Below are 23,768 nucleotides of genomic sequence, written 5' to 3'. Positions count from 1 at the left end.
GTTCGAAAAAATATTTTTGGGCTATCTTTGAATAAGTATAGCTTTCACCTGGAGAGTTCATTGTATGTTTTACAGTCACCAAAAGGCCATTTGGAGTTTTCCAGGAGTAAAATGACAGGTTGAGAGCTGTTTCCAGAACCTGGGGACTCTGGGAAGTCTACTTGTCCCGTCCGTATCTCAGAGTCCCTATAATCCAAAGCTTTTTCTCGAGTCAATGCAAAGCCTGTATCGCTGGACTCGCTTGAGGCAGAGGCCGCCGTGGACGTGCGTGGTGGTGCCCTGAAGTGGCCCGGCCCGCCCGTGTTAGATTCTCGGGGTCTGTGCCCACACCCGGACCCTGGTTTGTCTGTGTGAACTCCGGAGCTTGGCCGTAACACGTGCCCCGGATACTCGGTCGTTCTTCCTATGAGAACTTAAAGGGCAGTTTCCTCTCTGTCCTCAGTACCAGTGACACTCACACTTCTACATTTTTATCTTGAAAACACTCCAAATCATGTACCTCGTCTTGGTTTCCTCTTTGTTTTGGCAGCTAGATGATTTAGAACCAGATTGGTAGCCTGCTTTGGAAATATCTAGAATCCTACAGCAGGCGTTTCGTCCACTAACCTCACATTGGGCTTCATCTCATCTCTCCCGCTGTCAGGTTTTTGTTCTTCTGCCTTCCTTTCTGGCGACGCCTAATTTCATTTTATCTTGTTATACTTTATAAACTTAACTCTATCTTGAGTAAGTTGTTATAAACACACGCCCCACGCACTGTCATACCCTGTAAGTCGGCATCGCTAGAGCTGGCCTTGACCTCCAGCCGAGTCCTGGGCCTTCACCTCCGCCTGCAGTCGCTGCCGAGTTTCAGTTTCGGGCCCTTCAGCTCGTCTGCTCAGACTCCGCACGTGCTCCGTTCTGTCAAGTCGTGGACGGGCCTAAGCTTCGACTCTCTGCGTCTGTTTTGCTGGTAGAGCTCCTGGTTCTGGAGTCCAACCATCTGAGGTCCCCGCAGACAGAACACACTGCACCGCAGTTACCTGCAGGGACAACCGGGAAGAGCACGCACCTGGAAGGCACGGAGCCTCCCTCGTACCCCGTCCGCTCCCCCCAATACCTGCGGAGTGGAGGAGTGAACCTAGAGCAAGCCGCCGTGGCCCTCGTTATTTTTGAAGCCTTCAATGGAAGCCTTTCCCCACTGTTTCTATTCTATGCATTTAAGATTTAGAATCTTACATGCAACACATTGACATACCTGATGGTAATATATCTTAAAATCATTTTATTTTCAATAGCCATCCGACACCCGTGAGGCTCTCCCACTCACACAGTGCTCTCCCCGTCGTCGACAGCACGCTCTGGGAACGCAGAGGCTCGGCCAGTGTTGGTCAGGTGGCAGGAGTGAACGAATGAATGCGTGTGTCTCACGGAACCCTCGCACCGCACAAATCGTTAGATGGGGCCTTAGTACTTCCAGGTTACAGATGAGAAAGCTGAGGTTGCCCGTCATGTTGCTGACAGAATTAGACATGCCACCGTGATTTCTACCTCACTGCTCTCTTCTCTGCTTAGTATAATATCCAATATATAATTTGTACTGCACGCAGAATACATAGAATTAATCACCCATTACTAATTTTATATAGGATAAACTATATATTCTATAGATGATATGTGGAATAACTTACATATCTTATATATTCTATATATGAGACATGTAATAAGTTATCGATTATATAACACCACTCTTTTTTTGAGCCATGATTAAAAACACGGAGTCATCTGACCCCACGTTCTTGTTTTTAGCCACAGTCTTAGTACTCTTCCCTTTGAAATGATTCTGTTTCTATTCCATTGACGCCAACCTCGTCTAGGTCCTGGTGACTGTAGCTTATTGTAGCATCTGATTAGCAGCTTCTCGAAACGTTCCTAAAAGACACCCATAGAGATTCTAATCATCCGCACTGGCACTTGGGAAGGCAAAGCTAATTAATACTGTAGGAACCTGGATCATAAATCTTCTACAAATTGTAAACTGTTAGTTTCCTTCTTTCCAGCACCACTAAAACTATGTGCTCCTTGAACCTTGCCATCCCCTCAAAGGCAAAGCTGAGGTTAGGACACGTAATTTGTCATGAGCATCAAAGCAATGGACTGAGCAAGGTTTCTCTGGTTTCTAGTATGGGGCTCTTCAAGATGAGAGACCGGGTAAGGAAGCAGCTCTTCTGTAGGTGGTACCGCTGCCCCTCGTTTCAAGACTAAGGAATGATTACTTGTTAAGTGATATGATACGGGTTATTAGAGACCGCTGGGAGCATGCAGTAATTGCAGACACTAGATGCTACAGGAGGAGTTATTTTAATTCTTGAACCCTGTAAAGCCATAATATATATTCAAATTATAATGTATCGTGTATGCATTTCATACAACCAGAATTACAATGTTGGTCTGTAATATTTGGCTTAATCACTGCTGGAGTTCACGTTGTAGATAAAAGATAATCACTGTGTTTCCTGTTCTCCGTTAATAAGTGCATTTATATTAATAGCATGATTTAACACATCGCTTTCAAATTATAGTGCCCTTTGAACTGCATTTAGTAAAAAGTTAACATCTTTTGTGTGCGGAACTGTAATAAATTTGGCATTAAATTAAGGAGTCATCTGTCTGTTCCCTAAAGTGTAATATTTGTGAATGCTAGCACTTTCAAAGCTAGATAATATGATTGAAAAGTAGGTCTCAGAATTTGTGAATTTTAACTTAACGACTTGTTAGCTTTCGGTAATTCTTCCCTGGTTACAGTCTAGCCTTGTGTTTATATTTCGAAGTTGCCAGATCCTCTATGACCAAAATTCTGGTTTAGAACAAAATTTTTCGTGCGCCTGACACAGCAGCCCGCGTCACTCTGGTCACCTCTGACTTGCTCCGGAATGGAGTTCTACTGCAGGCTGTGAAATTGGAAAATCTGTTCTGTGTGTGTTCTAATGGGTGTAACGGTCATTAAGTCTCCGAGTCTTCTGACGTAGTAATCAGATGTGATTCAGTCTGTTAAATATCCATGAAACAACATCTGCTTCGCAGAGTGACCTTCTGCTGAAGAATACTTAGCGTCTATTAGTGGATCACGGTGCAGATCTGCCGTATTTGAAATGCGCGCAACCAGAAGAGTCGACTGCTGTTTAGCAACTAGCTTGTAATAATTTATTGCGGTTAAATAAAGCTTTAAAAAAAACTCCATTAAATAATTATAGGGATTATATGCATTTCGAAAACCTTTGTGTTCTACTGAAATTACCCATTTAATTTCAGGGCTGGTTTGTTTAAAAAAAAGCTGGGATCTAAAGGCACATTAGGGGAGCTGTCAGATGCTGTTTTCTGTAGGTGTTAATACAACCAGATGAAAAAAAAAAATCCGAAACAAATTAAAACCAAAAGCAGCTTTACCATCTGTTGTATATTAATTAGAACTTTGTGTATCAAGGGTAAACTTGCTCTTAGAGAATGTCACCAAACACCCGCTTAATAGAATAATATGCAAATGTATTAGGTGATGGATGCCTGTGCGGTTTCTCATGCTAATTCAGGTACAGCAGATCGCCGAGAAATGGGCAGCATGCACAGGTACGGGTGTTCACACACACGCATATGTAATGCGCTTTCTTCTTTATTTTCAGAGCAACCTGCCAACAGCCAAGGCCAGCCCACCCTGCAGCCCTTGCCACCTCCCCATAAGCAGCACTCCGCTCAGCACCACCCATCCATCACCTCTCTCAACAGAAACTCCCTGACGAATAGGAGGAACCAGAGTCCGGCCCCGCCGGCTGCTTTGCCCGCCGAGCTGCAAACCACACCCGAGTCCGTCCAGCTGCAGGGCAGCTGGGTCCTTGGCAGTAATGCACCACTGGAGAGCAGGTAACTCCTCCCCGGGAGGCCCCAGAGCGCCCGACGACCAGGGCCCCACGGCGGATGCGCATTCGGCCGTAGTCAACAACATTTTAAGATAAACACATCCAACTCTAACTAAGAGAAATGTATCAAACCTCTATCCTCTAGTTTGTGTTTTCTAGGAACAGGTCAAGGTTATTGGTCAATGTTTTGATTGCTGGGTCAATGAAATTGTCCTTACTGTTGTCTCTATCCCCTTGTGTACAAATCAGCAAACACGTTTAGAAGAGAATACAGGTATAAAATGTGATTCTCGGTCCCACGGCTCTGTGAACACAGTTAGCGTCTACTTGGTCCCAGACACCCTACTTTTCAAAGACTGGACTGTGTCCATCACATCACAGATTCAGAGTGGACTCCCACATATGATACTTCAGCACGAGTCAGGCGACTGCTCACTAAGGGTGTTTTAGTTTCTCGCAGAATGGGGGGAAGGGGACCCGCTCGCTCAAGCTTCTCCCGTCGTTCTTCCCTGAAACATTCCAGCCACTCTTCAACAGTCCGTTAGCGAATTCTTCCCAAGAATGAATGGAAATCTCCCATTCTGAAACTTCCATCCTCTGGTTGGGATCTTGCAACCAGTGGTCCTTAACTGTCCAAAACAATCCCCCATTTCTGTACGATGGCTGACCCCCCGGAGGCTCCGCCCGCGGCCCGCTCCCGTCTGCAGTCCTGCTGGGGTTTCCGCGCACTTCCTCCGCCGGACTTCCCGCACAGGTCAGCCCGCACATGGTCGCCTGTTACTGCCACAGTACGGATCAGTAAGCGGGGTGTCGCGCTCATCCACTCCAGTGTGAAATATCTCCAGGTACGAACCTCGTTCCCTTCTGCCTTCGGACAGAACCTCAACAGTTATGTTCCCGTTGCATCGTACTGTAGGCAGAGTGCGGGGTCTACCTCACTGCTCTCTCATTGGCAGCTTTGCAGCCACGTGCCCTTGACACTCCCATCAGTACTCCTTTCTGTCCTGCCCTGAGCTTCTGTTAGACTCACAGGGAGCGGATCCTCGCCACGTAAATGCCGGAAAGAGAGGACTCTGGACATCCTGGGAGAGTGTCCCCTAAAATGTCGTCCCCCCAGAGCACCCCTCACCGCCACTGGCATCAGCTTTTAAATTAGCTTCTGGAGGAAGAAACGGTCTCACAACGCGTACATTTCTCTTTCCTTTTGCCGTGAAGTGCATGATCTAAACCAGTTTGGCCCTGAGGATGCGCTGGCAGGAGGTTCTCGTAGTTGTCAACAACAAAGATCCTGCTGTCTTTTCTTTCCCTCTTGACCTAAGAACAAGGTTGCAAAATGCTCTTGTCTTTTTATCTGTAGTGCCGGCCAAGAGTCGTTGAGGTTTATTGTGCATGTTGTGTTATTGAACACTCTTCCGGGAGAAATTGGAAAGTGCAGGAAAAATAGGCAGGCAGCAAATCTCTTCACTTAAGATGGAGTCATGTACACTGACTCTTTTCCCCGCTAGGGTTATTAACGCAGAGCCAAATTTACCCACCTTAATTAATTAGCACACACTGCACAACTCATCAGCACCGATTCACCACTGTCATTCGGAAAAAATTTATTAAGAAAGAAGTCATTTTGCAGTTGAGTCATCCAGTTGAATGGGGGATAATTGCATTGCGGTTGACAATAATGGTTTTGACAAACGTTTATGAGATATGTCAAGTTAAGTCATCAGAAGCGTGTTTCATTTTAGGGATGTTCTGGGGAGCGCGAAAGGCTCCCCAATGGGAGTGTCCACGGGAGTGTCCACGGGAGAGACACTCTCCCTTGAAGCCACATCTGGTCGTGAAGAGATCTGGAGTCGTTCTGGAGGAAGACAAGCTGTGTTCTTGTTCTCCCGCACATCGTGCTAGCGAATGTTGGCTGGTGAAAGGTTAAGCGGCTGTTTAGAGGACAGCCCATGGCAGCTGTATATATACGAAGTTGCAGCCGATTTCTCTGTATTCAGAAATCACTCGGGGGCGGTATCAAAGCAACACCGGGTGAAATCCCCTTTCAAAGCAGTACTGGTAGTGAGCCGTCACACACTGCGTTTTGTAGTTTTATGAAGTGGCACAGGTAGAAAATCTGCCAGACAATATTATCTCATATACGCGTAAAGAAGAATACATCTAAAGCTTATATAGCATGCGAAAAATGCTCGTGTGTAGCATGGTTTTATTTTCTCACGCTCAGTGTCCACGTCCTACGCTATTGCCACTCGAGAAACGTAGCATTTCACCTCGCAGGCGAGGAAGGTCGTCGCCCTCGGCAGCAACCTGCACGCACGCAGCGCGCCGTCCTGGCAGCGTGGCTGTGGTTCCTCTGATGGTCTCCCCGGGCGGGGCCTGGAGGTGCAGCCCCGTCATCTTCATCCCTGATCTCCCCTTTTTCCGTTGGGCTCCCCCACTGAGCACGCTTCTCGGGCCCCATCTCAGCTACGTTAACAACTTTATCTAGACCTGCGTCTCTGCCTTGAACAAGCTTTTAATCTACTGTGTAGTTTCATCTTTGGCTGTTTGTTTTTTTCCATATACTCATTTTACCGATACTCACTTTTCTGGAACTGCGCTTGAAAGGATCTAAGTCATCACGTCTGGAATTCGGTGCGTGCAGCTAAGGATCTCTCTGGCTTCTCTTTGTCTCCTCCCCTTGCCTCCTGCCAGCGTATTGATAGCGGTTGGTTACAAGCTGACATACAATCATCCAGGGAAATCTCAGTCATGTGTAGAATTTCAGTTTCTTAGAGGCTGTAGCGAAGACATAAATATTTCCTGCCTTGTCCTGTCTGTTTTAGTCTCGCTTTCATTTTGATTTGGTAAAAGGCAGCTTTTTCACCAGCCGTTTCTCGCTTCCGTCAAAGTGTGGATTTCCTTTCTGTGACGAATTGAACATTGGCCGCTGCTGGAGACAGATGCTGTTCCTGTGGACGGAACACTTCTGCTCCGCAGAGAGAGTGGCTGTGGTCTGGAATCTCCGGGGAGGTGAGGTCGGGTCCGGGTCTCCCGGAGTCCCGTGAAGATCCACAGGCACGTTTGCAAGTCAGTTCATCAGCATGTCATTACCTCGTCATCGCCTATGAGTAAACATCCGAGCCTCAATGCACCAACGCTGGCTTGGAATGTGCCTTGAAGGTCCTCTTCTCGGAGCTCACTGTTTCTCATATTTTCTATAATTCACTGTCAGGCCATTTGATCGCCTATGGCTTCTCCTCTGTTTATTCTGTACTCCAGTTGCTTCGGTGCATGATAACAGCCGCGACCAGACTCGGGAGCAGCTGAGGAAGAGCTCAGACCTGCCCCGGGTAGCACAGCTCTTAAAGGTGCAGTACAGGGACTCTCGTGGAGAAGCCCTGACCTTCGCCAGTCGTGAAGCTAATTGCCCGCAAGGTCCTCCTTTATATATGTGAATTAAGTAGCCTAGCAGTTCCCTGTGAGCTGTTAACAAAATGGTTCATTTGTAACCATTTAATAAAACATTTATTCAACTCTTGTTTTATTATGAAGTGTACTTTGGCATTGATAGTTCATTAGTTATGTTCCCATAGCGTTTTACCTTGTAGTTCAAGTAATGCTTTGCTAATTATTAATGTATGAAATTGCATATTAAATCACCTTTTTATTATTGCATGTTTAATTTAAACATCAAGATGTCCTGGGCCGCTTTAATGTGAAATCAATGGCTACATCTTTAAAAACATAAAGTACCTAGCCAGCAGTGTAATTTACTAAGCTGAAATTCCCTTTTTTCTCCGACTTTCATCTTTGCTCTCGGTGGTTCTAGGGAGAGTCCTGTGGGCACCAGGCCTGCCAGCCTCGCCCATTAGAAGTCCAGGCAGCAGCCTCCCTGCTGCAGCCGTGCCGGACCCGGGGGATGTTTTCCCCATAGAAACATTGCACCTCCACCTGCGGGTGATGACCAGCTGCCTTTAGCAAGGTACTGTGTAGTGAGATTCTCCATTGTTGAAGGTATTACGTAACATATCCCCAGAGAGGTAACGCAGTGACTTAAGTTGACTGCGTGATGTCTTATCCTTTTGTTCAAGTGTGGGGAGAGAGACCCCAGGGTACCTAGAAGGAAAGGGAATATCACGGAATATGGAAAGGAGATGCAAAAATGAAGAGACTAAGGTTCCTAAATACAAACTGCAAAATTTGACCTGGGCCTAGGCTAAGAAATTCTTAACTAATATTTAAAAGTCTCACCATCTCCATTTGTTCAAAAGAAATAACAACAAAAAAAAACCCTGTAAACTCATCTGAAATTACATACTAAAAATAGGAGAAGTCCGTTGGATTCTAGATCTTTTCAAATATTTCATCTTTAGTGCTTCCGATAGTTCTTAAAAGGCCTATAAAGAGATGTGTGTGTGTCTACAAGAGGTGTACCTCTTGCAGGTAAAGGGAAAGAAAGAGGAAGAGCGAGCTATGGTGTATAATAGTTTGTAGGAGGTGTTTATGTTTAAGCCTCGTTTCAATGTGTGGCTTAAAAACCTTGTCTCAGCCCTGGCTGGCGTAGCTCAGTGGATTGAGCGCGGGCTGCGAACCAAAGTGTCGCAGGTTCGATTCCCAGTCAGGGCACATGCCTGGGTTGCAGGCCATGACCCCAGCAACCACACATTGATGTTTCTCTCTCTCTCTTTCTCCCTCCCTTCCCTCTCTAAAAATAAATAAATACAATCTTAAAATAAATAAATACAATCTTTATAAAAAAAAAAACCTTGTCTCAGTGAGAGGAGGAAGCTATTGGAGCCCAAACGCAGTGCCTGCGGGTGATGGGGAGCATACAGTTCCTCACCAAACGGGACAATTGGCGAGTGAAAGGAGAATCAGAACAATTGCCCTGGAACAGCAGGAGCAAACTGAGGCCGTCCTGGGCAAAGAGGGGATGTGTGGTTTCCCTGCTAAATTTCAGTCCCAATGGTAAAGGGGCTTCCAAGCCCCGGATGCCTTGTACCGAAGGGACAGAATGAGACAGAGGTTAGTGAGGGGCAGTGGAAAGGCAGCCATTCGCAGAATACAGGTGTGACTGCCAACTTGAACTTTTCTTGTTTCTGGTGCCAAGTCGTAGCAAATGTTTGACCCTTTGTCAGCCCCTTCTCAGGAGAAACTTTTGTTGACCGCCAAAATATGTAACTCCTAAAATAATGCATAAGATATTTGTCTTTATTTGCTTCTCACAGTATTCAGAGAATAGGGAGCATATACTGAAGTTATCATGCTAAATGCATTTTTTTTCAAAAAGTTCAAATTTCATTTTAAGTGTAAAATGTTAGATTTCAAGGTAACCTGTATATTCACTAAAATATAAAACAAGGATAAAGTTTGATCCTGAATTTACTCCAAGAACAAACACCATGTGTCTCCAGCAGCATTACAACTTGGTTCCCGAAAACATTCACTGAAATTCAGACCCCATTCTATCAAGTATGAGGTTTTCAAAGATGGTTACCGAGATAAGTGATGGCAAAGCAAGATTTTTGTGGGCGGAATTACTATTCGCCAGTTCTAAAGCTACAGCCTCCGTTTGGCTGTTCAGCAGGCACCATGCCGGTCTCTGTGGAGTCATCCCTGGGTGTCAACATTGCTCTCTCTGTTCGTGAGTCGATCATAGTCGATCTAGTGGGAAAACACACACAGGGGAACACCATGAGAGGGGCATGTGCCCTGCAGACAGACCTGTCTTTGATCCGAGACCCACCACTTAAACGACCTATGTGATCATCTCCAACTTACTATCATCTCCAAGGTCAACTTCAATGCGGTAATGATGCTTACTCAGGAAAGTGTTGTGAGTACTAACTGAAATAATTTGAGTAAAGCACGTGGTACGTGATAGATGCTCCATAAATGTCTTTTAAAAATAGGAACTTATAATAACAACCATTGCATATAGAACAAAATAACCTAATCGATTAACAGTTGAACAAATTCTTTTATGGTCACATAGATCCCTTCTTTCCAATGGATAAGGAAACTCCTTGTCTTAACTGGGATATTTATAGTAACAAATAGTAAATTTACCTTTCTGTGTTAGGTAGGCCAAGCACAAACAGTAATTTCACCAGAATAAAACCTCTCGGTTTTTTCACTGTTCATGTCACTCAACAAAAAGCAGGTGAATTTTTGTCGGAAGGAACCCCAAGTCTGCTAATTTTGTTCTTGAGAACAAAAAAAAACCTTCAAATTATAATGAAAGGCAACTGTTCATGGCCTTGAACCATTTGATTAGCTGAGGTCGTAAGTGTTTGGCATGAATCCGTGAAAGCCTTGAGGGATGCGGTTAGGCCCCCGTTGACTTGAGGTACTGAAAGCGCTGGGTGTCTGTGGGCGTGGCGAAGGCGCTGTACAGCAGGGCGGGCGTGTTGTTTTGTTTAATCAGAGGGGACCAGTTTGTTTCTCGTAGCAATGAAGATACCAAGAAAAATTTGCATTCCATTATTTGCTATAGGCCTAAATGATTTTTAAAGCAGCGATTTTAACACATTGGCCCTGGCCCAATAGCTCATCCCGTCAGAGTGATGATTGACAGTAATGGTTAGGGTGCCATCCCGACACAACAAGGTTGTGGGTTTGGTCCCCAGGCAGGGCACATACAAGAAGCAACCAGTGAATGCATAAATAAATGGAACAACAAATCAACATTTCTCTCTCTCTCTCTCTCTCCCACACACACACACACACACACACATACACACACCCCTCACCTCTCTCTAAAATCAATAAAAATAATAATTGCAAATACTGCATACTGTGATAATGTTTGGTCTTGGATAACCAGCAATCTGTAAAAATATTCATATGTGACAACCTTAATTCCCACAGTACCAGGTGAAATGAATTTTTAATTACTTCTAACACGTTGCCAGTCACTTCTCTGAACAGGATCCAAGCAGACAGTCTTCTGTGCCGTTTGTCCTGAGGGCTTGGGTCACAGCTGATAACTGATCTTTTTCTTTTTCTGAGCCTGCTCTCTGCATTCCGGCACCTCTCTTCCTCCGCGACTGTTCTGTGAGGGCTTTTTAGTTCTTTGACGCTTCACTGATATTGTCTGTGAAACCGTGTTTCATTCCTTAATGTGTGCCTGTGTGTGTGTGTGTGTGTGTGTGTGTGTGTGTGTGTTTCATCTGTACTTAACATCCTTACTACACGGTGATTTTATCTTTTCCTAGCATTAATTGTTGTCCATGTTTAAAACTGTGTTTTTTCCTCTAAAATTTTATCTTCTGGGTTCATTACCAATTAGCATATACCCTGTCAAAAGATAATTGCTTATCTTTTTCTGTGTTTCTTTATTTTGCCTTGACATACTTTTGCCCATTTTTTCCCTCTCTCCTCTAATCTCAAGCCTGTTTTCTACACCATTCTCAGAACCTTTCTTCTTAGCCCCAAAGATTAAATTCTCAGACATGCAATTAACCAACTAATCCTAATACGTTCTATTTGATAACCCCTCTGATTCTGCTCTGACCCTCTTTGTGATTTCTTAGCATCTCACCTCATATCCTGAACCAGTTAAAATACTACCAGAATTATCCTGTTCCAATTACATCCTGCACTAATATAACACTGCTTCTCCCTGGTCATGGAGTACCAGAAAAAACATTGGTTTGTGGACCGACAGATCTGTGTTAAAACTCTCAGCATCTTACTCACTTGGGCCGATTACTCTTACATTTTTTTTTGCATAAAATAAGCTTGATAGTAGTTCACAAAGATTTTGTAGGGATTTATTGAATTGTCATGTGTAAAGTTCCCAGCACTTTAGTTTCTTTTCCTGATTCCTTTCTTAGGCCACACGTTTGAAAGTATGCTAATTGATTTAGTATTTATAAAGAGAAAGGACATCTACCAAGAACGTCCACATTGGCTCATCTCTGCCTTTCAGCTTTGGGGATGGGTGCTTTTGTATTGCGAGAATAATCCCCTCTTACCGATTTAATTGGCGTGGATGATGTCCTGGGAGAGGTAAACTGGGAAGTGACTTTTCCACAGACAGGATGTGTTTCGGGACAAGGTGACGGGAGTAATGTGGGAGGGAATGATCTGCGACAGTGGTGGCATAGTGACATTTCATAAAACAAGGCTCAGATGCATGCATGCACTGAGGAGGTGTGTGTGAGAGTCTCCCGGTGTGCCGCCACCGCGGGACACTCAGCTGTGTCGGAGAGGTCCCGGGGCAGCTGGGGCGGCTGCAGGAAGGATGGACTCTCTTCCAGAACAAACTTCGGAACTGGAATTAATCTTAGAGATTATCTAATCTTTGTAGTTCCCTTTAAAGGCCCATTGTGATTTGGAACTCTCCTGTTCTAGGAATTTGACTTTTCTTCCTGACTTTGCTTAGAATCCAAATATTGCTGAGATTATGCGCTATCTGTTGAAATCTGGCTAACTTACTGGTGCTCCAGCCAACGGATTATAAGCTGTTGTTGCATTTTCACATTTTTAAATAAACAAGAACAAAGCCTACTAAAATAACACATTTTGCAGACTTTAAGCCGTTTAGAAAATTGAAAATTATTATAAATGACAATCATTCTTCTTGGCAACAAAATCGTACATTGATGGGAATATTTCCAAATGTAAGTTTTAAAATATTCTCTCTGTACTAATGGTTTCTTTAGAGAAGCAGCACTTTCTTACTCATTCTTGAGTACTACCTTTAGTTTGAAGGGACAGATTGATAATATTTTTTTTAGATTTTATTTATTATTTTTTAGAGAGAGGGGGGGAGAGAGAGAGAAACATCAGTGTGTGGTTGCCTCTCATGCACCCCCAACTGGGGACCTGGCCCACAACCCAGGCATGTGCCCTGACTGGGAACCGAACCTGGCAACCCTTTGGTTCACAGGCTGGCACTCAATCCACTGAGCCACACCAGTCATGGCTAATAATAATTTAAAAAAACAAAACATTCTTAGTAGGCTACTACTGATAGCCACTTGTCATCACAGAAAAGGTAAGCAAATTTGGAGCTTCCTCCTTTTTATATATTTAACTCGCTTTTAAGGGTTATAATTATTTTGGGTGCTCTGCCATGAGCTAATGGAGTAACATCTGTATGGTTAAAAAAGATGCTCAAGATCAGTGCAGAACGCATCCCTAAGTATTTTGAAGAATCCTGGACTTAATCACACAGAGGCCATACACTAGGAGGTGAGGCCTTGCCTGCCAGCCGCTCTCCTCGGAGAACTCTCCTTCTCTCGGCCACCAGCCGTCAGCGGCTTTGCCCCGGGAGGGCTGAGTGTAGGCTCCGTGGTCCTCAGCACATTCAATATTATAGCAGCTTAATGCCATTCTCATTTTTTAGGTAAGCAGTAAATACAAATAGAGGTGTGTTCTACATGAGAGTTAAGATACATTCCACATATAGAAATGCCTACTATGTTATGCAGCTAGTGAGGAATATACGTTTTAGGGCAAAACAGGCTTGGCTTTGTACCTGCATCAGCGCTGACATATTAAGGCTGTTTCCTCATCTTGAAAAAGTAGATTTTATACACACACACACACACACACACAGAGTAGAGACTTTGTGAAGTTTAAATGAAGTAATATTTTATTTGTATACAGTAAAGAGGTGATTAATGAGCTTTATTTAAATCACTTTCCACTCTTTGGGCTAGTTGTTTTCTGTTCTGATTTGTTAAATTCTTCTGTTCACTATCATTTATCTGACTAGGACAGCTTCAGCGTCTCTTAAAACTCTGAAATTCTTTCATTCTTCATAAATGTACTTCTCCACCTGAAATTCTTCACTTTATCTAGATCGCCACTTTTGTCTCAAGCTTACAGAAAGAACTCTGCTGAACAGTTTTAAGCATAGGTGGCCATCAATTACTAAATGAATTTACAATTAAATAGATTAAGTCTTGTGCAAATAGCACATAGGAATTCTCGGATGTTCTTTATCATGTACATTTTAATTGCAATACATTTAGTATGTAATAAGTACCAACAGTAGGTATAACTGAGGTCTTAAACCATATAAGGAAATATCTAATATAGACTGATGTATCTGATGCCATGGCTAAACCACTAAAGTAACTAAGATGTGAAGCAGAGCATGGTAAGCTACTTTAGCCTTCTTGATAATAACAAAAAAAAATTCTACATCTTTTCAGAAGTAATGTTGTTCAGTTTTTACTGCTCCCAAACAAACTCTGTAACATGACTTGATACTTGATTCTAGATACTTCTAAGTTAAAATAAGTCATAATAAAAATATTTTGCTTCCTTTTGTAGCCCTATATATTTTGTACAGCTGTGGTCATGCTTACATTACATGGCTCTCAGTTAAGACTGAAAAGTAAGTGTAAAAGATACTAAAGAATTCACTCAAATATATTTCCCACAAGTCACCTTCATAGTCTCTGGAATTTTGCCTCCCAGCTTTCAGAGGTCAATTAACACATATTGCTATACTTAAAATGAACACAACTATATATTTAATATAATTACAAATTGATACAGAGGCAATTGCTAAAACGTATAATTATTCATACATTTATATTGCAATTGTTTTGGTAGAAGCATTAAAAACCTTTTATTTCTCAAACCACTTTTTGTTCAATCACTACTAGCGCATATTAATTCAGGTAACAGCAGTGAAATGTATCTTGTTTATAAGCTTTTCATTTAAGACATTTTTCTCACCGGGATCACCTCCTAGCGTGAAAATTGTCCAAAGATAATAGCCCATCAATTCAAAAGTGTAATAGATTTGCGATCACAGCACGCTCTCAGTGCGAAGAAGTACTTTATCAGTCTCACTAACTCACCGCATCACAGCCAGAATCAGCACATATTTATTCTTTTGTTTTCACGTCAGAACGCATATAATTTACATCCTGGTGTTGATTACTCACCTAGGGGGTGTTTGATGTTCTTATTTGAAATATTTTTCTTTAAAAATGCATACCATAATTACTTTAAAAGTTACAAAAGAGGCATCACTTTCATTAGTAGGAATCTAAAATATTTTACAAGGGAGGGATGCATAGTGTATTACTTTCTATAAAGCATTTTCAGTCTAATTTATTATAATAAATTTGTTCCTTTCTATTAGAAGCAAAATCATTGATTCACTGTGATCAAGCCCCCGCCAATTCTTAAAAAATAGACACACACTTACACGTGCAGATAAACCTTTTCTAGACTCATCCCATTCACAAAATAGCAGACATGCAATTATCAAAATGCAAAGAGAAAAGTATTGACGTTTAGGTAAATTGTCTCCTTTCTGAACCGTTACCATTTTATCCATTATTGAGACAGGGCTTTTCAGTTGTTGAGTTCCATTTGCTAATTTTTATTCCTAGTTCCAGCTTCTGCCCGGCACCCCCGCCACCACAGGGGTCACTGAGGAACTCAGTCAGCGAGGGGTCCGCATGGCACTCCCTCCGCACCCCAGCGAAGTGCTCTCCCAGGCGCTCCCTTCCCACCTGGGAAGTGTGCTTCACCCCAGCAGCTAAATGGGGAAAGAGGGAACTTTCTATCTAACTGTAATAATGAGGATTCAGTGTAGGATTTTTTTTCCCAAGTAGGCTGCATGTCTGCTCATTCTGAACCTGGATGAGAGACTGTTCTTCCTTACGTTGTTCTGTAGATAAGGAGCCCCCGCCCCTCCAACGCTGGGCATCCGTGGCAGCGATTCGAAGGGAGTAACAGTAAAATTAAGAGCGAGGTGACTTAAGACAATGAAAAATGTCTAAGCCGTTTGATTCCGAGGCCAGACGGATTGAGCCTTGTCTGGTAGAAATTCCATTTGTTCTAAACTGGCTGCTTGACGTGAGCGGCCAGCAGTGACTTTGTAAGCAGGAGCCTTTAGAATTTCTGATCTGTTATACACTCTTGATGCGAGTCTTCAAGTTAAACGGGAGCTAAGCAACAAATCGGCCAACACCTCGCTGCCTCGGTTCCCCAAGTGGGGTCCCTGCACCAGCAGCCCCGGCCCCTGGGCCTCCTCCCCAGACCTTCTGTTTTAACAAGCTTTGCAAGGAATTTGACGCAGGCTGACGCCTGAGAACCACTGCTTTAACGTATGGGAGGGTCTCTAAGTACCACTCTGCTCCTGTCGGGGTCCTGAGCCCCCACTAGGTGAACTCACAAGGCTCTCTCTACCAGCACCTGCGGTTCCAGCATCAGCCTGTTGAAGTGTGTCCCCAGGAGAGGTAGGTGAGTGCAGAACCCCTTCCACGGTCTGATGATGTGGGCGGGCTTCTCCCTGAGAATTCGCAGCAGCCTCTGCCATCTCTCAGCTCGGGGCCCTCACGGAGCATCTGAGAGCCGGCATCTTTGACTGATGGCGATGTCTTCCCAATAGTTCAGTACTGAAGCACAGTAAGTCGTTGTACTAGAGGTCTCTGGGTATCTGTGGAGAAGTCAGTTGGCTTAAAGGTCAAGAACACAGACAGGAACCCAGCCTAGATGAAGAACAGGTAATGCTCTACAGGGGCTTGCTTTCTGTAGTTTTCCGTTCTCTAGCTGCCAGAAACGTGGTATTCCTTTGCGTCACTGTCTAAAGCCCATCATTTAAATAAACTGCTTTTACAGCTGTTTAATTCATTATAAACACATTGCTAAATATACATTTAGCAGATATTCCAGTTATGGAATTTAAAATTCAGACTTTGATAGTGAAACGTCAGGAGACTGTGGGTCATGAATTACAGGGGTTCAAAGTGCTTGGACGACATTTAATAATCATCTTCCATGGATGTCATTTTTTTTAAATATATGCTGACAAATATGTTGGGCTGTTTTAACTCTTGCAGTGTTTAATAAATATAGTCTCAGCTATAGACCAAGTAATTAAATAAGTGGTAATGAGCCATATCAAAGGAAAATAGTACTCAATAATTCATTTTGTATGTATTTTGACAATTCTTAAGAAGTATTTTATCTTCGAGGGAATGCTAGGCAAACCATCTATTGTTTTGCCAAGTGACAAGTATTATCAAGCGACTGGAACTGTTTTGAACTGGGTAGTAATTTTAGCCTTCATGTATTCCCAGGTAAATTTAATCCACAAGTGTGGGATTCATTTGCTTTAGATCTGAAAATGTCATTTTGGAAGAGTCGTTTGATGTGGAGGAAATCTTGCGAGACCTTTAATAAGCCTTTTAAATCCAGGAAGTCCTGTTTTGCCCGAAGGAAAAGGAACCCATACCTTAAAAGTGTTGTAGTTCTCAAGTAAGAACTTTGGGTTTTGAAAAGGCTGCCGATTTGACCAAACAGAACCCATCTTCCCCTCATTGCCACACCATCTTCGAAAGCAGAGCATCTGATTTGAAGAAAGCAAACTGTATTCTAGATCAAGTGTCTACTGATTTGCCTAAAAACCGCAAGTAGAAGGCAGGACGTCGACAGATTTTATTTAAGCGTGGTGCATATGGTTTGATGTAAATTACTCTCTTTGTTCAACGAACAGTAAGGAGGAGGGAGCGTGAGCACACCCCGTGCCGTGGAGTCTCTCTCTTCCTAAGATGGAGCAGGTTAAATACAACAGAAGGATTTTCCGAGGGTCTGTGTGTCACTAACAATGGTTTCCAATGTGCCGTAGGGACAGAAACCCGACACTGTAACTAGGACACTCTTCTTATTCTAATTATTTGCTGCGTTCGTCTCAATGAAGGCTTTTAACACTGTATAAAAAACAATGAAGAAACAAACCTCTTTTCTGTAAAGCTGACCAGTTATGACGTTAGTGTGATTGCAGTCTCCCTCGGGGGCTGCACGCTCTCCTTTCGGCTCCTGTGTGTCCCGTCCTGCTGTCCCCCAAAGGGGACTACTCGGACCACCTTGCGTCGGGTCAGAGCACCTTTGCCCGGGATGCTTTCCAGGGTGCTCCGTGTGCGTCCTCGTTTATTAAACCACGTCCTTGGCGTTAGAGGGATGATGCCACGATGAGATTCGCCTGCTGAACAAAAGGTTACTTTCAACCCGCTTGTCTCCTGGTGACACTTCTAAGTTTACAGTGTCCAACTAGGCACTGGAATTTACTTAATTTTGTATTTCATGTTAGGATCTCTTTAAATGAGCCTGGATAGTGGGTGTTACATATAATATAATGTAGAAAGGCACATTTAAAGTTACTGCCACCGTCGTCGCTATTTTCCCACTGTATTTTTATGATAGTAAGTTTTTATGGTTACTGCTTTGAAAGACAAAATCAATCAAAAGGGAAGAATTACTAAGGAACAAAGCATATCTGCTAAGAGATGGAGTGAAAAAAAAAACAAATTATAAGAAGCAACGTAAGAAGCCTGATACAAGAGTAGATAGATACTAGGACTGGACGTACGGAAGTAATTCAGGTCCTGTGCAAGTCTAGTGTACAAAACATGACATTTCATTTAAGAGCAGAGAAAAATGTTACTTTTTGCTCTTCCATGCCTCTGCCAAAGAGATTAAAAAGAGGAAGTTAGGGATAAGAACTGAGAAGAACTTCACCACAGCCAAAAAGGAACAAGAAAGCAATGCTACAAAGGAAAGGAGGGGGACCCTCGGACCAGCTGACTACAGGGCGGGGGGCAGGAGAGAGGAGTAATTGAAAATCACCCCTGCGTCCACTGGGGGAGTGTCTCTCCCCCCAGAGGCAGGGGAGGGACCCAGAGGCAGGCCTGGGGTCAGCAAGAAAGGTGAGGAGCTTCCGTCTTTGTCCCTACTAATTTCAAATTTGTGACATGACCCATAGGAAAAAAAAACCCGTGAGACAATCGCTTAGAAACACACCAGCAAGTGGGAGCCGAAATGCTAAGGTTGGTCTGAAGGCCACAAAGACACAGACCTTTCATCGTCAGCAGTAAAACCAGCAGCCGTTCACTGCGCCCATGCGGAGCCGTCCTTCCCAGCGACGCCTTCCTGGCGACGTGGCAGTGACGTGGCAGCATCGTGAGCTGTGCTGCGCAGGCCCTCGGCTCGTGTCTGGTCGCTGTGGCTGCTACACAGGCTCCCCCTCAAGACTGCAGAGCCACAAAGCAACTGTTAGAGCTCAGTGACCCTCTGCACCCGCTGTCTCTGGGGCTCTGAAACTGACTTTCCCCGTCCCAGTGTCTGACCGTGTGTCCTCAAGTGCACCTCTAGGTCGTCGCCACACCAGAGGGGGTGGTGGTGCAGACCTCGCGGGGGAGGGGGTGGAGACTGGAGGCAGGCATCACACAAAGCATCGTGAGGAACCTCAGAACAGAACCAGCCTGCTCCCACGGGGCCCATGCCTCGGCCGCTTTAGTCCCGGGCACACGGGGGAATATGCTCACGGGATTCACGTGTTCCATTCCCAAACATGGGCTGAGAGGTCAAGAAAATGTCTGCCTTTATCCTGCAAACCACCTGTGGGTGCCGGGTCACAGCCGTGTGTGTGTGTTGATGGTACTTTTTGCAGAATTTTTCCTACGTGAGAAGCATATTCCCAGGGCCGGAGGGCCTGGCGAAGAGTCACAGGACGGGGGAGGACTGTTGCAACCCACAGACACACGTGCCTTAGAGAGAATTGGGGACCGAATCGTTTGCTCGTGCACTCACCGTACCACCGTCACGTAGCCGAATTTCAGAGCCCCTTCGAGTTTGCTGGTTTGCTCGTTGAACCTCCGCGCCGCTGCAGAAGCAAACGAAGGGTGGCGGCGGCGGCCCTGGGAACCGCCCAGAGGAAGTCCTGGGCTGAGGGGCAGACGTTTGTCACAATATGCGCTTGTCCGGTGCTAGGCAGACTCTATTATTGCAGGGGAAGGGAAGAGCATTGTTGACTTCAGACAGACAACGTCCTGTCTGAACCTCGAAAGTGACACGGTTCCCTCCCCGTACGAACGCACATGGTCCCCTCTCTGGGAAACGGGTGGACCCTTTCCACCCTCCGGCTCACGTCCAGGAGGCCGTCACACGGGTTTTGTAGCACATCCACCTCAAGGGCTACTCTTACCTGAAGGGATTGTTCTCACGTGATGACAGCACCTGTTTGTCATCGGCTTCAAAACTCATCAGTCCAAACAGCCTTTACAAATTCTTTCTGTGGTCACATGCTCTGACAATACTGAAGACGGGTGATTTTAAAATGCGTGCATTGGTGATTTGGCGTCTCCGCCAAAGTCTTACAATGTTTCTGTAGTCACGATGCGCTCGTGGCTCCAAGGCACTAATCGGACGCCCCCTGGTATGGGCGGCCATGCAGACAGAGGAAGGGGAAGTGTACTTCTGAGAGTTAAAGTCGGTGGCCAAAAATCTGGCAACAACGCGAATAAATGCATGCCTTAAATAGGTTAGAAACTCTCTGGCGGTAAAGCGGTCTTCCATTCCACTAATGTTGATGAATAGTGTCGTTCTGAATATTACATCTTCATTTTCGGTGTTACCTCGGAGAAACTTGAGCCCTGTTCTTGCAAGAGTGCTTTGCCAGGGTCGCCCGAGCAGAGGCACATCCTGTGTTGATATCACAGATTTTGGAAACTGAAGCAGAGATGTCTAATGTGGAGTTGGCATGTGTCTGGCATCCTGTCTTGCGCACAGTAGGTACACGTTTTTAGTGTTAAGGAGAAGATAATGTAGAGTTCCGTAGCACAGGTTCAAATCCCATTTCCCGTGAAGAAATGACCCGAACCACTTTGAACAACGTGGTGACATGTCTTCCCGGGATGCTTTCCATTCTGGTCCTATAATTGCCGGCTTCTATCTGTCTACTTTTATTGTCATTTTACTTATTGTTAGCTGTGCTGTGGCTCCTTGCCCAAAGTACTACATTCCTCTGGGACTCGCTTGCACATCCGCACAACGGTCACCGTGGTATCTATTTTACAGTACTTACTGAGCAACTGCTGTGCTCCAGGCGCTGCCTACGTCCTGAACGTGCTTACGGGGAATGAGAAGTCACGGGGTTTGCATCCCGAAGGGAGAAGACAGGCCACAGATCAGTGCAGTGGCTCCGTCGTCCTTATCTATCAATCTGGCACACTACACACCTTTGCTTTTTTTAAACTCCTGCCTGTGTATCATCCGAAGCCCCCTCATTCCTAGACACTTTCCTCACACGCTCCGGGTCTCTCCCTCCTTCCATGCTGCTGTGAGCACAGCGCGGAGGGTCCGGTGCTAGAAGGTTCTGCAGGAAGCCATTGAGTTTTCCTGCTCCGTGTCATCCCCAGGGTGCTACTGAGGCGCCTGCATTCCGGTCCGAGTGGCCTCTGCGGGTCCAGGGGTGCCCTCCGCCGCCATGCCTGCGCCACTCTCGAAGCCACGAAAATAATTCTCCTCTTTACAAGTCGTGCCGAGATGCAGGCATCTCGGGGATCTCTTCATAACGACAGCCCCCCGGCACTCCACACGTCGGTTTAGCGTGGGATCCTGTTACCGCTGCAGGTCTCAGGTGTGCCCTGCTCTCCTGACACGCCAGGTAGTAGTGTCGCCTCTTCAAGGCTGCATCTGCCAGGGGAGCCCAGCGGGGCCTCTGTCTCTCAGGTGCCGGGAATCTCTGCCCTCATCCACTCCCCTTTCCCCCTCTTCCTAACCCTCCGTGAGAACATTTTCTAGTCTAAGGGGATCTTTATGTCCTAACTTCTAGTGCTTTCCAACATTTTAGTCATAGCGCACATCCTTAGTGTGTCTGCTTTCCTGCAGAAATTCTTTCCAGCACCAAAGACTGTGCCTGGCCACAGGCCTGCACACTGGTTGCTAGTGAGATGCCACTGGTTTGTATGGCACATTCAGGTCACTCCCCGCTGTTTCCGGGCCCTCAGCCCTGCAGCCCTCCAGCCCTCCAGCAGAGGGTGGAGGCAGTAGAGGGACCCCCAGATGTCTCTGGAGACTCACACCCCCAGCCCCAGACTTGCCACCAAGCATCGGGCAGGCTGCTCTCCCGGGGCCCCGTGCATCCCCAGCTCTGTCGGCTCCCCGATGCTCCTCTTTGCAGCCAAAAAATGCTCTCCTGGTCTGGGGCCCGGGGGGCAACCCCTCCTACCTCCCACGGTGTTTCCCCAAATGTTGTGGTTACACCCCAGCCCTCTCCACTCCACCCAGCAGCCTGGGTGCTAGGCAGCCCGCAACAGACTCAGACTCTGTTCAGTCTCCATCATCCCCCCTCTCCTGGGGGTGACACAGTAAAGCTGCTGTCAGAACTGAGAGAGGTCAGGCAGAGCACGGACGCAAAGAGGGACATTTCCAGAGGAACAACACACTTCAAAGAGCATGTCATTATTTTCTCTCTCTAACCCAGCACACAAGCAGACAAATGGACAGGAGGACAGCTGACGGCAGTGCACACCCCGAAGAGAATGAGTGTGGTGGTGTGACAGAGGGTGAAGGGCACAGGGCTCAGCAGGAGCTTTGTCCCTGACGTCCTGCCCCCCCACAGTCCAGCCTCACAGTCACCTCCTCCGAGAGGAGAGGCTCCGCCCCCAATGGCACTGAGACGCAGCCTGTTGCTATGGGCCCCTGAGCCCCTTGCCCCCTCCTCACGTGTGATCCTAGGAAGGAAGGAAGGGTCTAGATCAAGGTCGACCGCAGCTCACAGGCCGGGTCCAGCCTGTCACCTGTTTCTGTGGTGATCCTGAGCGAGGTTGGGTTTTCCGTCTTTAAGTGGTTGAAACAAACACACAAAGACGACGACTGTCTCACAACGTGGGACAATTTGGTGAAGCGGAAATTTCTTAGTCAATCCTCTGAATGCAGCCACACTCAGTCATTCACGTGTTGTCCGGCTGCCGTCACGACAGTCCCGGCAGAACTGCTCTGTGGTGACAGGTGTCGCCGGCCCCTGGCCCGGACGGGGAGGGGCTGCCCACCGTGGTCTCACCCAGAGCGCGGCCCGCGCGAGCGTCCCCGACACCGAGGGTGCACACCAGTGACCTCCCTTTCACGTGGTTGGTGCGGAGGGTGTTCCGTTTTGAATTTGCATTCACAGCCTTCAGATGAAGTAAGTCTCCCGTCCACACGAGGACTTGAGCATTAGGACACAAACTATGCCGCTGTGTACGTGTGTACCTCCTGAAATCATCACGCGTGCGACTGCCCTGAGCCACGGCGGGCTCTTCCAGGACACCTGCGGCCTCCTGGGTGGGAAAGAAGGACACAGCCCGTGGGCTTCAGTGGGCCCATCAGTGGGGAACCGAGTGGTGGCTGTCAAGACACGAACTAAGTACATTGTAAGTCACCCACACAAAATGAAGTGTAAACTGTGAAGACCATGGGGACTTTTATTAACAGGAACCTGAAAATCAGCCGTCTTTCCCACAGACTTCCCCAAAGAGCGCTCCTGTCCTGTGATCATTCGGGTGCTGCTTGAGCACCCTCCAAGGAAGAGAGCCCACGGTGGGTGGGGCAGTGGGTGCCCCTGTCTGTGCCCCCTCGTTGGGGAAACTTTCTATACTTGACCTACCACCTGCTTCGCCGGCCCCTTCACCCACTTAGGCCGGGCTTAGAAAGCGTCCTGTGACTCCTCCCCTCCTCCCTCTGCCCCTGCCCAGCCCCAGCACCTCTACCTCCCCAGTTACCTTTGACCTGAGCTAAAAATAAAACGGGCTTGCCTCCCTTGAGAACTGACTGGCTGGCTGCCTGTGGCCGGGCTGGACAGTCTCACTGGTGGGAGAGAGGCTAGGATCAGGGTGTTTCCGTGGACCTCCAGAACAGCCACGTGGTCACACGTGCTTGTGTGCACATGCGTGCCTGTTCTCACGCAGTTGTAAATACGCATGTAGCTGTGAGGTCATAGGATGCGCTGTCTTCAAGGGGATGTGAAGATGCTCTTAAGGTGACTCAGAAAGGCCAGCCCCAGAAGGGTCCTGAGCAGGTGCGATCGGAGCAGCTTCCTAGCTCCCCAGGTACGTGCTTGCTGCAGAGGGCAGCAGCCCCTGGCTGCACTTACAAATGCTG

General features: G+C 46.2%; 1 protein-coding gene across 2 annotated transcripts in view; it reads left to right on the top strand.

Annotated features, from left to right (window-relative positions):
* Positions 1 to 23,768, top strand: part of TENM3 (teneurin transmembrane protein 3) — a 562,235-nt gene that overhangs the window by 388,382 nt on the left and 150,085 nt on the right. For both annotated transcript variants that reach the window (XM_045821208.1, XM_045821209.1), the window contains one exon: positions 3,657 to 3,894. In XM_045821208.1, the coding sequence (XP_045677164.1) occupies positions 3,657 to 3,894 (238 nt within the window). The remainder of the gene's footprint in view (positions 1 to 3,656; positions 3,895 to 23,768) is intronic.

This window comes from Phyllostomus hastatus, unplaced genomic scaffold, assembly GCF_019186645.2.
Source record: "Phyllostomus hastatus isolate PE091 unplaced genomic scaffold, TTU_PhHast_1.1 phas_scaffold_46, whole genome shotgun sequence".
Taxonomy (NCBI): Eukaryota; Metazoa; Chordata; class Mammalia; order Chiroptera; family Phyllostomidae; genus Phyllostomus; species Phyllostomus hastatus.
This window is presented reverse-complemented; position numbering and strand designations above follow the sequence as displayed.